Source organism: Cebus imitator, unplaced genomic scaffold (assembly GCF_001604975.1).
Source record: "Cebus imitator isolate Cc_AM_T3 unplaced genomic scaffold, Cebus_imitator-1.0 Scaffold491, whole genome shotgun sequence".
NCBI classification, from domain to species: domain Eukaryota; kingdom Metazoa; phylum Chordata; class Mammalia; order Primates; family Cebidae; genus Cebus; species Cebus imitator.
In genome coordinates, this window is record NW_016107806.1 from 1664203 (window position 1) to 1679551 (window position 15349).

The window sequence follows — 15349 nt, forward strand, 5'->3', positions numbered from 1 at the left end:
TTTCCACTATGCACAGCAAAGGCCTGTGACTGTCCCCTACCCTGGATGCCAGGAGATCATCATGCCACTATGGCCCCTGCTTTGCTTTAACAGCAGATACTGTTCTTCATGTCAGGAGTGCTAGAATAGTTGGTTTCACTTGAAATACTGTGGGGCCTGTGGCTTTGGTTTTGTTGCTAACCACATGTGGTTTAGGCAGGTGATTGAGTTAGTGGAGCAGCAGGGAGACATTTGGAATGCACATACTCGCAGAGAGGAGCAGCTCTGGGATGAAAGGCATATCCTGCATGGTGGACAGTCCACACGTGCATCATCTGGAGGCTGTGAATCACTTAGGAGGCCCCAGATCTACCCAGTGGGGACTTTTGTCCATTTCTCTCTCTCAGAGTCTCTCGATGTGTTTTTGTTTCCCTCTGCTGCTTCCTCTTTCTGAACTCTCCAGCCCCTGTGTCCCCAGAATGGCGTTTCCTTTCCTCCTCCGTGCACTGGGATTACTTGGGAACTTGCTCTGGCCCCTACTGTGGAGCGGGTGGGCACAGCCCACCTGCTTAGGGGACTCATCCCCCAGGCAGCTCAGCCTCCTGTGGGACAGATGTTGGTCCAGTCGCTCCTTTCCTTGCTCCCCTTGCTGTTCCCGCAGAGGGTCCTTCCTGGTGCTGCTCCTGAGGGAATGCTTCCGAGACCTGAGCTGGCTGGCGCTGATTCACAGCATTCGTGGGGAGGCGGGGCTGCTGGTGACTAGTATCATCCCAAAGACCCCGTTTTTCTGGGCCATGCACATCACTGAGGTATGGACTTGTTGGTGGCCCCCTGAGGCTCCTGTGCCTTCCTGTATGGCCTCCCTGGGGGGGGGCACATTCACAGAGCTGGTCAGTGGTGAGGATGCTGGTGGTAACTACAGTCTGATCCCCGGGTTCAGTCTCATTCTGTTTCCCACCTCATACCTGATTCTCTTGGGACAGATTAGTGGTGCTAACATAACAAGTGACATCTGTAGAGGCAGATTTGTAGTGCAGTGCAGGTAGTGGGGCTGTTGTGTTTTGTACCCCACAGGCTCTGCACCAGAACATGCAGGCGCTGTTCAGCACCCTGGCTCAGGCAGAGGAGCAGCAGCCCTACCTGAAGGAGTCTGCCGTGCAGCGTGGGACCCGATGTCTGGCAGAGTACCACCTGGGGGATTATGGATGTGCCTGGAACAGGTGTGTCCCCGGGCATGGGTAGAGCCTGTGGGAGAGGCCTGCAGGGATAATGCTCCCTCCTCGTGTTCCCTTTCTTTGGGCTGTGTTTTTTTCCCTGTGGCTGCTTCTCTCAAAATCATCGTTGTTTACCATCATTTCCCCACTCAAGGATCGGGGAGAAACAATAAATTCGCTCTTCCTCCCTCCTCCCTCCACTTTTTTTTTTTTGAGATGGAGTTTCACTCATGTTACCCATGCTGGAGTGCAATGGCGTTATCTTGGCTCACCGCAACCTCCGCCTCCTGGGTTCAGGCAATTCTCCTGCCTCAGCCTCCTGAGTAGCTGGGATTACAGGCACGCGCCACCATGCCCGGCTAATGTTTTGTATTTTTAGTAGAGACGGGGTTTCACCATGTTGACCAGGATGGCCTCGATCTCTTGACCTCGTGATCCACCCGCCTCGGCCTCCCAAAGTGCTGGGATTACAGGCGTGAGCCACCGCGCCCGGCCTCCTCCCTCCACTTTCACACCCACTTTGCCGAGGACTGCCTCGCGTGGCACTGGGGGCAATGATTTTCCTTTGTCTTTCCCCTTTCCTCTGGCCAGGTGTTGGGTGCTGGACAGGGTGGACACCTGGGCTGTGGTCATGTTCATTGATTTTGGGCAGTTGGCCACCATCCCTGTGCAGTCACTGCGCAGCCTGGACAGCGATGACTTCTGGACCATCCCACCCCTGACTCAGCCATTCATGCTGGAGAAAGGTGAGATATTCTCCCCTCCTCCTGAGGGTTTCGGGACAGGAGATGTCATGGCTGCTTCTGGGACCTGAGTGGGGAACAGCATAGTGGGCGGCCAAGGTGCTTCAGTCTCTCTTTCCACCCAACCCTGATTTTCAGCATCTGACCCCCTAGCAAAGCTGCTTCTCCGGTATTGGTTTTCATCCCTGGGCTCTGGAGCCCCAAGATCCCAGGAGGGATTTCAGATGCTGCCCAAAGGCTGAGTTCTCTGGGAGGGGAGAGAAGAGGGTGGGTTTCCCACCCTGCTTCCACCAGAGCTGCTCAGCTTTCATCAGTTTTACACACTTTGCATGTTGCTTCAGATTCACTGGAAAAAGGATTCTGCCGTAGAAGAAAACTAGCCCTGGAATGCCAGTCATAGAGGCCAGAGCACTGCACTCAGGGTCTTCTCTTAATGTGCTTCATTTAGCCTCAGACACCTGTGGGTTTCCCCATAGGTGGAAATGGAGAAGCCCCTTCTTTTTCTTTTTCTTTTTTTTTTTTTGTTTGAGACAGAGTCTCACTGTATTGCCAGACTGGAGTGCAGTGGCGCAATCCCGGCTCACTGCAACTTCTGTTTTCCGGTTTCAAGCAATTCTGCCTCGGCCTCCCAGGTAGCTGGGACTACAGGCATGCACCACCATGCCTGGCTAATTTTGTATTTTTTAGTAGAGGCGGGATTTCACCATGTTGGTCAGGGTGGTCTCAATCTCTTGACCTCATGATCCGCCCACCTTGGCCTCCCAAAGTGCTGGGATTACAGGTGTCAGCCACTGTGTCCGGCCCGAGGCCCCTTCTTAAGATCAAAGTTAGGTGAAATGTAAAAGGATAAAAGAATGCTTTAGGGGGCAGTCAGAAGTGGAGGGGAGGAAGCATACATACCCAGAAAGTAGGATGGAAAAGTTCTTTTTTTTTTTTTTTTAAAGGCAGGGTCTCACCCTGTTGCCCAGGATGGAGTGCAGTGGTACAGTCAACTCACTGTAGCCTCAAACTCCTGGGCTCAAGCTATCCTCCCACCTTGGCCTCTCAAAGTGCTGGGATTACAGGCATGAGCTTTCACGCTTGGCTGAGATGGAAACATTTTACAGACAAACAAGTCTTTTAAAGATGGAAAGGCATCTCCCAAAAGTGCAGGGCCGGGGCTTCCTGGGAGGCTGGTGGGGTTTGTGCCCAGTGGGCAGGGAGCACCACCCAGAGGTTGTCTTGAGTCATTGCATGAAGAGGGTCCCTGCTGCCCAGCCTGCGAACAGCCAGGCATCAGGAGCTACTTCAGGTGACCCAGGGAAGAGGAGCTTCCTGTCTCAAAATGCAGCTCCCAGCCTGTCAGAAGGACCAGAGTCCCCAGCCCAGAGATAAGTCAGACACATGTTCAGTTTTCCTCCCTTTATGGATGAGGAAATACGGCTCAGAAAAGTGAAATGAACTCATATAATAGCAAGAAAATGGCCTAGCTGGGGATGAAACCTAGGTCTGACTCTTCGTGATTCAATTTCATGCATACAAACAGTCCCGGAGTTTGGGGGATATGGTGGGATGTTGGGAGTTGCGTAGGGGACAAGGTCCGGAGGAAAGCTGGGTTTTTGCTGAGCTCCTGCACTTCCCGTTTCCAGCCATGTAAGAGTGCTTGCTTCTCATGGTGAAAATGTCTGCCTTTAACCTTCTTCTCTCCAGCTGAAACTCAGAGCAAAGTTCAGTAAACATGATTTTCTGTCCCCACCAGAATTTCTTGTTAAAAATCCCAGATCCCTGTAATTATTTTAACAAGTGCCTCCTCCCTTTATCTGCTGTTATTTTGCCCTCCCCCCATGCTGCCTTTTCAGCATTTATCATCTCACTTGATCCTGGCAGCGGGGATTTAGCAGGAACTAGCAGAGACTTGCTGGTTGGAGCTGGCTGGCGGCTACAGCACTTGCCCTGCAGCCCCCGCCTTTTGCTTCCCTCCTTTGCTCCTCCTGCCCAGCCCATTGCCACTGAGGTTTTGTTGTTGTGTCTTGTTTTGCAGACATTTTGAGTTCGTATGAGGTTGTCCATCGAATCCTCAAAGGGAAAATCACTGGTGCTTTGAACTCAGAGGTAACTGCCTCTGCATCTAACTTGGCTGTTCTCCCTCCACTCCTGCCCTTGGGGTCTCTGCAGCGGCTGCTGCCTAGGCCTGGATATAGTATTTACCTGGCATTCTCTTAGATCAAACAAGCTGGTTTTCTGAGAGGTTGGGTGAACTGGCTGTGTGGGCCTGCCTTCCTTCCTTCCTTCCTTGTTTCCTTCCTTCCTTCCTTCTTTCCTACCTACCTACCTACCTACCTACCTACCTATCAAGGCTTCTCTTTCTCTTCCAGTCACACATCCTAAAGTTTGAAGAGTCTAAATAATGGGGCTCCCCTCAGCATGTTCCCTCTCCTGTGTGCCACGGATCCAGAGGCTGCCTGCCCTGCCCTCTTGTGCCCCTTTAACCCTTGAGGCCTGGGAGGTGAAAAAGGCCAGACTGTGCCCAGGATTGATTTCCATTTTGCTTTTACTCCCAGCTCACCTCTCAAAAGAGAGTGAAGTCCCATTTGTCATGTGTCTTCAGTTCCCCAACTTGGCATGGACATTTGAACCCAACTTAGGAAGCTGCCATTAGGTTGAAAGCCTGAGGCAGCTGGGATGTTCTTTCCTGTGTCTCTTCTCTGCACCCCAGAGCATGATCTAGGTGGTCCTAACAGATTCTGGATAACGGAGAAGCCCTGTGCTAGTTTTCCTGGCCTTCCATGTAGAATAGGTAGAGTAACATTAACCAATGAGCAAATAAATGTTGGCATGTTTCATGAGTTTGGAGTGATGGATATTTCTTTCCAGCCACCCTTCCACTGCCCTGCTCTGCCCTCTAAAACTGCTGCAGTGAGATGGGAGCCTGCTCATGTGGGCTCTGGGCCATGCAAACCCTGCCTGGGATGTAGATACATTTAAAGTGTAGAGTAATGACCTAAGAGTTTTCATTTCTCCTTGCCTTCTAAGTGAAGAGAAGAAAATTGTTTCACGATGACATGGTCTTGATTCTTTTTTATACTTTGCACTTTGTTAGAACCCTAAACTTAAGGTCATAAAAGGGAGTGCTGGGTTTGGCAAGAAAAATGGAGGATTCTCTTAGAGTTGGTGTTCTCCAGCTCACAGGAGGAGGCATTTTCCTCTATGTCAGGTGAACGTGAACCTCACTATTTCTTCAAATAATTTTATTAGAGCCAAACTATTTAAATAATTTTATTTGTTTCATCCTTTGGTAGATGAGAAAAATACATTACAAAATACATTATACAGAAGACAGCTCACAGTACACATTACTAAAAACACAATCTACATTCCAGCCAGGGCTGGTGTTAAGTTCAGAAGAAAGCCACAGAGGCCTTGAAAACCAGATTTCAGCTCTATGGAATGAATTTTCCCCTTGTGTCCCGTCTTTATCTCAACCTCAGCATATATTATTAGCACCCCGAATTAGGTGGGTGTGGGTAGAGTTAGAGCAGCATTGAGTGGGACTGGTGGACTCTCCATCCACCTAAAGCAGCGAACATTAAAGTCCCTCAAAAGAAAAGGGGTGGGGGGGGCAGAATGGCCAATGTGAACATCGCTGTGTCTCAAAGCATTGCAGAACTCCTGGCATCCTACAGTTCCCAGGCAGCTGTCCCAAGTCTGGGTTTTCTGAGACTTGGGTCTTCACTTAGCCATCCTTGGCCTCTGTCATTTCAATCTTTGAGAGCTGCTGGCATCGTAGGTCCTAAGAGGCTGTCTCAGTCCCAAAGCAAGCTTACAGACAGAGATGCAGGCAGCACCCGCTAGATGCAAAGTCATGCCCAAACTTTTACAACAGCAAGTACGTACAACACAGCATTGACAGTTCCATCTCAGTATAGACTCCCCACCTCACCTTCCCTCCCTGGCAGTTCCTGAGCCTGGGGTAAGGACACAGGTGTATAGAACAACCCCCCTTAAAAAGCTAACCCTTTTGGGAATGGCTCGAAAGAATCTACAGTTTTCCAAGCCAAACAACTTCAGAGCTACGCCTGTTCTTTTTGACAAAACCAAATGAAGCAAGAGAGAGGAAGGTGAGCAGAGCTTACCAATGATCACCATCCGGTGCTGGTTAGAAGCCACTTTCCAGGAGAGGAACCAATGAACAGTGGAGTTGCAGCCGCACAGCTGAGATCAGAAAAGACCACATACACACTCGGAGACTGTGTCCCCATCCCCACTCCATTCATTCAAAAGGAATTCTACGAAGCAGCCTCTTGAGCCTCATTTTCTTTTTCTTAGAAATTTGAAAACATCTGTGACTAGAAAAGTAGTCCTAAGAATTAACACCATCTTTTCAGCCTACTACATTGTAGCTTAGCAGGCCAGGCTCTGCATTCCAAGGGGGCAAGTGCTGGTTGCTCCAGAGGCCTTGAGGCGAAATCTAGGGGCGGACCAGGTGTGCTTCAGCTCCACGTTTCTCTTGCTTTAGCAGCAAAACGCAGCCTTTCATCTCTACCAAAGCAACAGTGGACTCGTACCCCTCCCCACCTCCCAAGTAGTTCAGGGGATGGGGTGGGATGTGCGAATAAAAATAAAGATGAGTCAAGACCAGCATCTTCAAATTAACAAACTGTAATTGTTTTCCCAAAGATACATTTTTTTCATACACATCCATCATACACTGTAACCAAAAAAAGCAGTGTACATGAAATAAGAGAAAATAAATTAAAAATCCATAGCATAGGTAAGGAGGCTCTAGTCTGGAGCACAGCTGAGTTTCCAGCAATATAAGGAGGCTCAAAAGTTTCTTTTATAAGAATGCCTGCTAGCAAGGGTTCCAGCAAGGTGGTTGGTTGGTCTGTAAGTCAGTCTTGAGTACTTGAAACAGTTCTGTGTGTGTTTGTTTTTTTTTCCTTAGCGTTTAGAATAGCCATCATTGTCCTGCAATAGGCAGAGCTATCACGTCCAGGAAAAATGAGGGAGGGAACCACAGAGGCAGCGTGAGATCCAAATACAGCATTCAAAGGTAATTGGTCCAGTGGTGCCTGGGGAGGGAGGAAGGGTGATACTCCAGGGTTAGCCATCTTCCTTTGGGGGTGTGTACCAGCCTGCAAAGAAATGGAACCGTCAGTGAGGTGGAGGTTCAGGCCCACCCTCCCTGCCCTGCCCCAATCTCTGAAGACGTCTCCAGTGTGAGAGGTTAGAGGATATGGGGAAAGGCTACGTGGTGTGGGGAGAGGTGTATGGGAAGCTAAGAACCTGCACACCTGGCGATGAGAAAGAAAGGGGCATGATGTGCCCAACCTGAGACGATGGGAGAGTTAGATGAGCTTTTCAAAGGGTGGCCGAGGAGCTTATCGGCCAAGCTTATCGGTGATATGATCATTTTGGTGTGTTTCTGGAAGAGGTTGTGAACACCAGCCACTGCCAGTCCCTCCTGGGAGAACTGGAGCAGGTGCTGTGTTAATGGGTGGTAAGTATCAGAAACCAGAAAAAGGGGTTCTTGCTCTGGCTGGAAGTGAAAACCTGGACGTGGCAAGTGTCCGAATCTCCTGAGTCCTGGCTCCAGCCTCACCGTTTTTTTCGTGGATCTGCACCAAGGACTTGTAGGACTGCTGTGCTCTTGTCAGACTGTATTGAGACTAGGGAGAGGAAGCCAACACATCAGGCCATGGCCAGCTGTGGCCTGTGAGCTGCCCCTCACCTTCTGCAGGCTGTCACCCAGAAACGCTGGAGTCCGGGCTCCCAGCACTGTGGTCTAGTAAAACACTTAAGTACCTTCCACCTAGGAGGTCCCTTGGGGGCATAATCCCAGTCTTCCTTTTCCAGACCCACAACCTCCCAAAAGTCCTAGGGGTGCCCCTAGGGGCCAAACCACAGTTGTTCCACCGTGGGCACCCTAGGCCCTCTCATCCAGTGCCACCAGCCCAGGGGCCTTAGGCTCTCCTTCCTCTAAAGGCAGCAGCCGTGGCCTGCTAGTGGCCCCAAGTATACTTGGCTTCACCCAGCCCCACCGGCCCCAGGCCCAGGATCCTTACTTTGTTGGCTCCAAACTGAACTCGTGCTTTCCCCTTCACCAGTGTGGCACTGATCTGCATGATCACTGACTCTATGGAGTAGGCACTGCTCCAGCCCTGGGTGAGGGGAGGAACAAAGCAAGCAGGTCCAGATGGAGCTTCCAGAGAAGGCTCACACTTGTCCTCCCGGCAATCAGCTGGGTATATAGGACGACACTTGCCCTTTGCTCCCAGCACTGTCACCTGTCTAGGTCAGTGGGTGCAGACCCAGCCCAGCAGAATGAAAGGGCCACATCACTGCCTATCACTCAGCCCGCAGGGGTGTGTGCCGTAAAGCTCAGCCAACTCCCACCCAGGGCAGCCTGGCCAAGGAAGACGGGCTCACCTGTTTGGTGAGAAGTTCCATGCAGATGGCCCCTCCGCCCAGAACATACCTGCATGAGAAAGGTTAGTCAGCTGTGCCTGACAAAAGCTCAAAGTCCCTTCCCCGCCCTCAGCCAGAGGAGATGCCCTCTTCTGCATGCCAGCCACTCACCCTCCAGAGAGGACTGGAGACACAACCCTGACAAATGGTGGGTCAAAGGGAAAGTTATCCTGAGAGAGAGAGACAGAGAGAGGGATGATAGTCAGGGGAGGGAGGCCAGCATCCTCCACAGGACTGTCGGGCAGACGGCGAGGTCAGAGGGAGTGACTGGAAAGGAAAAGCCTTACTTTAAAGGAAAAGTTAAGTAGGATGAAGTCGGCTCCTTCTTTCTCTTTGAGGATCTGGAGATCGTTGTGCAAAGCGCTGTCCTGGTCAACTCTATGAAGCAACGAGCCTGGGCTCAGCTGCCTGGGTCCGGCTCAGGAGCTTCATAAGGGCCCTACCCTGGCTAGCAGCAGACCACCAAATTACTGCCCACACCGGCTCCGGGACCCTGAACCAAAATGCTGGATGGGGCTGCCCCAGAGATCCCACAGTAGCCCCACTCACACTCCTCCTCAACTTCCTCTCCAATCCCAGAATCCCCACTCACTTGAGGAGTTTGACATTCCAATCATACAGACTGTCATTCACGAGTTCGACTGCATAGTTTCCTAGAAGGAGGAAAAAGACAGGTGTTAGTAGGATGGTCCAGGTGGTGAGTAGTCTCTAATGCAAACTCCTTTTCCAGACTGAGAGAAAAAGATCAACAGCTCTAGGGTGACCCAGATGGACATGCAACCAAGCCACTGGCTGGAAGAGCTCCATTCTCCTTGGCCTGAAAAGTTCATAAGCACTCCTGGATCCGAGGCCCTCTGGGGTCCCAGGCCACCAAACCCCTCTTTATGGGTGACTCATGTGCAGGCCCCTCTCTGGCGCAAACTCACCACCTTTGAAACTCTGTGATCGGTATATATCCCTGAGCTCCTTCATCAGCCGGTCAGTGGCCTGCACCGAGCCAGACACTGCACCCTGTGAGGGAGGGATGACAGGAACATTCCTTGGTCGTGTGGTGTATAAACACACGTTAGACCTTAGGGGCAGTCTGGCAGCTTACCCAGGATTTAGGGAAGGATTAGGCATACCCCCAAAAAGGAGTCTTCTCTCCATACTAAGATGCAACAGCCTACTACTTCCCAGCCATTTCCCACCAACCCCTTCGCCAGCCTCTCCCTAGAAGGCACGTACATTTAAGTAATCTTGCCTCTGGTTCTTTTTAATTTTCTCTAGGATGGCCAGGTTTTCTTTTCCAATGCCATCATCTTCAGATTTCTTGCCCTCAGCTGGCTCTTCCTCTTTCATTTCATAGTGATCTAAGTCTTCTGTGTCCTGGGGGAGGTGTTGGGTGGGAGTGAAATGAAAAGGAAAAAATTCAGGTTAGAGAATGGCCATCACCTTCTCAGTCCCATCTGGCAAAGAGCCAAAAGTTAAGGTGCAGCAGTCCATCCAGCAGTCTCATACACACAACACACGTCCCATTTTTAGAATAATTTCCAGCCCTATTCCCTCCACAATCTAAAGGATGAGGCAAATCTCATCTCTTCTTCAGCTCTCAAGCTAAGCAAGAACTTAGGGAGCGAGCAGAGCTGCAGCTGAGACCAAGGCGGGGACTTAGCCCTTTTGTTTTCTAGACTGACCCTGCTCCAACTCTTCCTAAATCTTGGCAGCAGAAACTCTTCCCTAATTCCTAGCAGAAATGACTCGGGCCTGACCCTGTGACTCAAAGCTCGTATCTCACCGGGTGACTACTGCACCTGGGAGTTCTCAGGGCCCCAAGCCTAAAGGAGAAACCTGGATCATTAAATCTCCTCTCCTTGCTACAAATCTTTTTTGAGGGCACGCACAGCATGAATCGGATATGCAGAGGCACCCACTGCCAGATGGAAATGAGAAAGGACTTCCAGAGAGATACATGGAAGAGGTCAAGAACAGACTTAGCCCCTTATTCATCCCGCTTTAAGTAAGCAAGCAGCTAACTCACTGACCATGGGGGAGAAGGAGACCATATCTAGGGTTCAGCCCCTCAGGCAGATGTTGGGGGTGTGGCCCAGAGGGTTGTCCAATGTCTGGGAGGAGTAAATTTCATGTGTCATCAGCCCTTTGCCAGTCTCAAGACCCTTAAGGTATTATAGAACCTGGGATATTAATCTAATGCTAGGAAATAAAAGTAATCAGAGTGCTCTCCCCATTTCTGGCAGGATATACACTAACCTAATTATCACATCGGCAGGTAAGGTCTACTGAGTGTTTATTATGTGGCAGGTTCTGTCCTAGGTGCCGTACATGCTAACTCATTTAATTCTTTCTACCACCACATCATTATTCTATCAGTATCCATTTTACAGATGCGGAAGCCAAGGTCTAGTGAGGTTAATTATCATGCCCAAAGTCACAGAACTCTTAACAGAGCTAAGATTCAATCAAGTTCTGTCTAGCTCTAAAGCTCAAATTCCTAACTATGATTTTATATTCTGTACAAGTACGTTTTTAGAGAATATATCAGATAGATTGTTTAGCACTTATCGTGTATCGTCTGAAGCTTTTTATATATTAACACCTCACTTAATCTCAAGACAACCATACGTATTAGGTATTATAATCCTACTTTATAGATAATAAAACTGTAGATTAGTGAGATTATATAAAATTCTTCAATTAGGATAGCTGGGATGCAAACATAGGTTTGTTGGACTCCAAAGCCATTTGAAATTAACTTATCAAGTATTTGGTTTTAACTGCTTTGTACCTGTTGGATATGGGTGCCCTGTCTCCTCTACTACACTGGCTGTTCCTCCAGATCAGTCAACCTGCCTTTATTCATTTGATATTTTTCTCTCTCCATTTCTAGAGAAATGGAGAGACTGAAGTTCTGGATAATGGGTGATCAACGCTGCTGACTGAAAGAGCTTCCAGCCCATGCCACCTCAGGGGGCAAGCCTACCTCAGGCATCTCCTCATCTTCATCTTCTGAAGACACATCTTCCTGTGTGCACTGCAGCGGGGAGGGGAAAGATAGAGATCAGAGCCCCAGTGGCTTGCTAGAATGCAGCCTCCAACCTACTCTCCTGGGCCCCCAGGTCTGGAAGCTGTGCGCCTGCCTGTAATGCTGCCAGTCCCTCCACCAGCCACATCTGAGTGGAAGCAAGAGCCCAGGGAGTGGCTTTGCTACCAGCCCATTATTTTCCGCCTATCACTGCCAAAGAATAAAAGAAAAGCAAAATGGCTATCTCTGTCACCCACCTCATAAATCTCAGTTTAATTTTCCTAAGAACCCCTCCTTTACTTGATCTTCTTTAGACTGATACTGCATTTGTGGTTCTCACCAAGGGGCCTAGGTCCCCAGTGGCCACCAACTGTTACTGCTAAAATAATAGTAAAAATTCCCCCTCCCTTTCAACATTTAGGATGCTGCCCATGAGAGTGAGTTCTGATATGAGAGATAAAGCTACTAGTGCCCCATTTAGCAAGAGAAGATTCCCATCGGAGAAGAACGAGGGTGAGAGTCATCACATGTATGTGTTCGGAAGCCGGTGGGCATGGAGAGAAACTACTGCAGATTTGTCTCAATTATTTACTGAGTACTCTCTGTGGGGCAATTCTGCACAACAGGGCCCACCCTCAGCTGCTCACCTGCTCTGCTGGCAAGGGTTGATCCAGCATCTCCACATCTGGATGCTGAGGGAGGTTATAGAGTTTACACAGATCGGAGATGATCCTCTTCAGATGCTGTAATAGCTACAGGTAGGGGACCACAGAGACATCAAATATTCCCTTCCCCACTCCAATCTGGACAAGTGCATGGATGAGCTCTTAGCTTGGGCCCCAAACCAATACCTAGTTCTCTAAGCCTTATGGGCCATGTGGCTGTGGGAATGGGTCTCCTGATGGACCAATCCCAGGGCTGGTGCAGGGTCTCCATCTGGCTTCAGTAAGCAACTCCCCTGGGAGGTCGGCCCCTAAATGTTTAGCTGCCTGTACCATCCACTTTTCAGGATCCCTTTCATAGGACGCCTTTGTGGCATGAGCCTCACAGTAATAAAATGCACCCCTACCCTGTGGCCCCCTCACCAGAGTATTCCCTTTCTTTATATCCACCAGCCTCTCCAAGACAGCAGCCAAGTTAGGGTCATCCGACTCCACCGACCAGATGGGGGGCACAGCAGGGTATGACTCCTGAGGGGAAAAGAGCAACAAAAGCAATCAAAATGGGTGACTCGGGGAAAAAACCAGATTTTGCCTGCCCTCTTCCCCCCAAGACTTCTAGCCCCTTTGCTTCCCACCCCCACCCCCAAAAACCCATAAACACCCAATTCAGGTCAGCATCTAACCAAGCACTTTCACAACAAATCCTAAACTGGAAAAAAAATGTCCTTGGGAGGACTCTTTCCGAGAAGCAGGCTGGGACCTTTTCTTTCTTTCCTCAAGAGTACAAACCAGGAAACCCGGCACAGCCAAACTTAGCTAACAGCGAGGGGGGACTTCTGATCTCCTGCACTGCCTACACAAGTTCCAGACTTCAAGTTCTCCCTGGACCCAGAACAGAGTCCTCCAAGCTTGCTTTTCAAACTCCAGAATCAGCTGAGTAAGGGATCACCTCATCACAATCACACTGAAGTGAAAAAAGCAGAGTTCAGTAGGAAAAGAAGTATAAAAACTCGACTCTATCTCTAGAAACCAAGAGTAAAAGGGTACTGGCAAGAACCACTCCACACCACTCCCAGAAGAACCCCTCAAAGACCAATTCTCCCCACCTCTCCCTTGGGAACCTGCCACCTTCTCAGTCCAGGCGTGGGCTGCAGGGCTCCACATGGCAGGCTGGGAGAAAGAAGCCTACGCTGCTGACATTCCCAGCATTCCTGAGCCACGGTGCCAAATGCAGCCTGACCAGACTCCCCCTCTGCCCAAACCAAGGGGGCTAGTTTAGGCCAAGTCTCTTTTATAGGGGCCAAGGAGCGTCTGGCTGAGGACCCCCTAAATTTAACTTCCTGCCAGAGACAAAGGCAGTAAATGGCCTCAGGCAACAGAAAGCAGCTGGATGGGGGCAAACCTACCCTTAAGGAATTAGAAGCTTAATTCAGGAACAAAATTAACTCTTGAGGTTCCCACACAAGCCAAGGAATCCCTATCCACCTCTACTGGGTATCTCAGCACTGCCATGGCTCTAATCCTCAATGCTGGAGGAAAAATAATTATCAAAGATGCCCAAGTCTTCACTTGACTAAGCCACTCCTAGCCCTTCAATTCTAACTTGTTAGCAGGAAAGACGAAAGGAAATGAGAGAAATGGTTTGAGTGGGGTATGAAATGGTATGAGTTTTGGTGGGGCACCAATCAATCCAAACTGAGGCTTACCTCACCAAACCTTGACCTGGTTTGATTGAGAAAAGGGACAGAAAACACCATGTCAGTTGAATTTAGGCACCGAAGTACCAGGGAATTCACAACTCTGCCTTTCCTCAGGCTACTCCGATTCGGTCTGCCTGCTTGGGTAAAGTACTGTCTGCTAGCATTTCAGCTACTGCTCCCGGTAGAGAGAATACCATCACAGCAGGTAACATCAACCAATGTAAGTGCTACACCATGCAGTACCAGACATTCCCAAATTAGCAGAAGCCAGTTCTCTGTTCAAGGGATGTCTGCGGGTAGACCAGGCAGGAGACATGTAAGGTGTATGCCTAGGATAGAATGACGCTCACAGGGGAGAAATGCAACTGTTACTGCTCAGAAGAAATAGGGGTAGCCCTGGCACATCACATCACTATCATTACCAGGAAAGGTAACAACCCACGGCAACTGGACATATCCACAGGGAACAGGGAGGGGAGTGGCACAACTGCTACCAGCTGAGGCAAAAAGAGGAGAGTTAGAGGTTACACCAGAAAGAGGGAATCCAGAGAAAGAAGAGTCAGTGAACTGCAAACTATGACTTGATGAAGTTCAGAGAGCAAGAGGGGCTCCATGAGGGATGCCTAGGCGGGGATCCCACAGGTGGCAACGTCCTAAGTCAGAGGTACTACTGAGAAGGGGGCATCACTGAAATGTGCAGAGTGTTCCAGGCCAGGGCTTTCCAGCTGGGGTCAGTGCCGAGGCCTAAAACCTTGAAACAGGAGTAAGGGAAAGAAAGGCGCATTACTAGGTGGCAAGTTAAAGTTGTGGAAGAGTAGCCAAAAAAGCCAAAATCATGAACCTTGGGATGTGGGTGGGTTCGTGGAAATGGGTAGTCTAGGCGCCATATGTCGGGGTGTCCCTCGCTATCGGGGTCAGTGGTAGAGATTCTGGGGGCACCGCAGAACCTCAAGCAGCAGAAACAAGTGTAACCTGGAGAGAAAAGCTGAGCCCTGAGAGGGGCTTCGGCCTCCCAGGTCCTTCGAGAGCAAAAAGCTGGATGTAGTGATCCTGGGTCCCTGACAAGGGGTCCCCACAGAAGCGCAAGCGAGAGGGTCCTCACCGTGATGTTGCAGTGGATGCGGACAGGATCCCCAGGCACCGACCCCCGTTGGGGGAGATGCGGACCGGGCGCGGCCCCCGCCCCGGCCCCTCCGGCCCCAGCCAGCAGGAACTCGCAGCTCAGCTCGTCCAGGCAGGCGCTGGCAATGCGGAAGCGCTCGTGGCCGCGGTGGAAGATGGACTCGAGCAGCTTCAGCTCTCGCCTCAGGCAGGGCCCCGGCCCTGGGCCCCCCCCTGGGCCGCCCCCGGCCCCCGGCGCCGCCCCCTGGCCCCCCAGCTGCTGCCCCGGCCCCGGCTGCTGCTGCCCCTGCGGCTGCGGCTGCTGCATCCTCCGCTCCGCTCCGCTCCGGGGCCGGCGGGCCGGGAGCCTCCGGCCTCCGCTCCGGGCTCCGCCGCCGCCGCCGCCGCCGCGGTCCGCACTTCCTGATCCCCCCTTCGCCAAGATGGCGCCGCCGCCACCTCCGGGACAGGCCCCCCCCCT

At 50.8% G+C, this 15349-nt stretch overlaps 2 protein-coding genes across 2 annotated transcripts in view; one reads left to right on the top strand and one right to left on the bottom strand.

The window, feature by feature from the left end:
• Positions 1–4762, top strand: part of TDRD10 (tudor domain containing 10) — a 48916-nt gene extending 44154 nt beyond the window's left edge. The window contains exons 9-13 of the mRNA XM_017513408.2: positions 641–788; positions 1054–1199; positions 1785–1939; positions 3957–4027; positions 4291–4762. Of these exons, the coding sequence (XP_017368897.1) occupies positions 641–788; positions 1054–1199; positions 1785–1939; positions 3957–4027; positions 4291–4323 (553 nt within the window). The 3' untranslated portion in view covers positions 4324–4762. The remainder of the gene's footprint in view (positions 1–640; positions 789–1053; positions 1200–1784; positions 1940–3956; positions 4028–4290) is intronic.
• Positions 4763–6554: 1792 nt separating this feature from the next.
• UBE2Q1 (ubiquitin conjugating enzyme E2 Q1) lies at positions 6555–15349 on the bottom strand. Its single transcript, XM_017513401.2, has 13 exons — positions 14870–15349; positions 12491–12595; positions 12053–12157; positions 11364–11414; positions 9611–9751; positions 9310–9394; positions 8976–9036; positions 8671–8761; positions 8495–8553; positions 8345–8393; positions 7981–8076; positions 7518–7584; positions 6555–7050 (listed from the first exon to the last, which is right to left on the bottom strand). Exons 1-13 carry the CDS (start codon positions 15194–15196, stop codon positions 7019–7021), a joined length of 1269 nt encoding a protein of 422 aa, XP_017368890.1. The 5' UTR covers positions 15197–15349; the 3' UTR covers positions 6555–7018.

Excerpts from the sequence above, each read along its gene's own strand:
- UBE2Q1 (XM_017513401.2), bottom strand. The coding sequence starts at position 15,196 with ATGCAGCAGCCGCAGCCGCAGGGGCAGCAGCAGCCGGGGCCGGGGCAG. Across the intron at positions 8,394-8,494 it reads TCTCCAGTCCTCTCTGGAGG|GTATGTTCTGGGCGGAGGGG; the intron begins GTGAGTGGCTGG and ends TTTCTCATGCAG. Across the intron at positions 7,585-7,980 it reads TTCAGTTTGGAGCCAACAAA|TCTCAATACAGTCTGACAAG; the intron begins GTAAGGATCCTG and ends TCCTCTCCCTAG.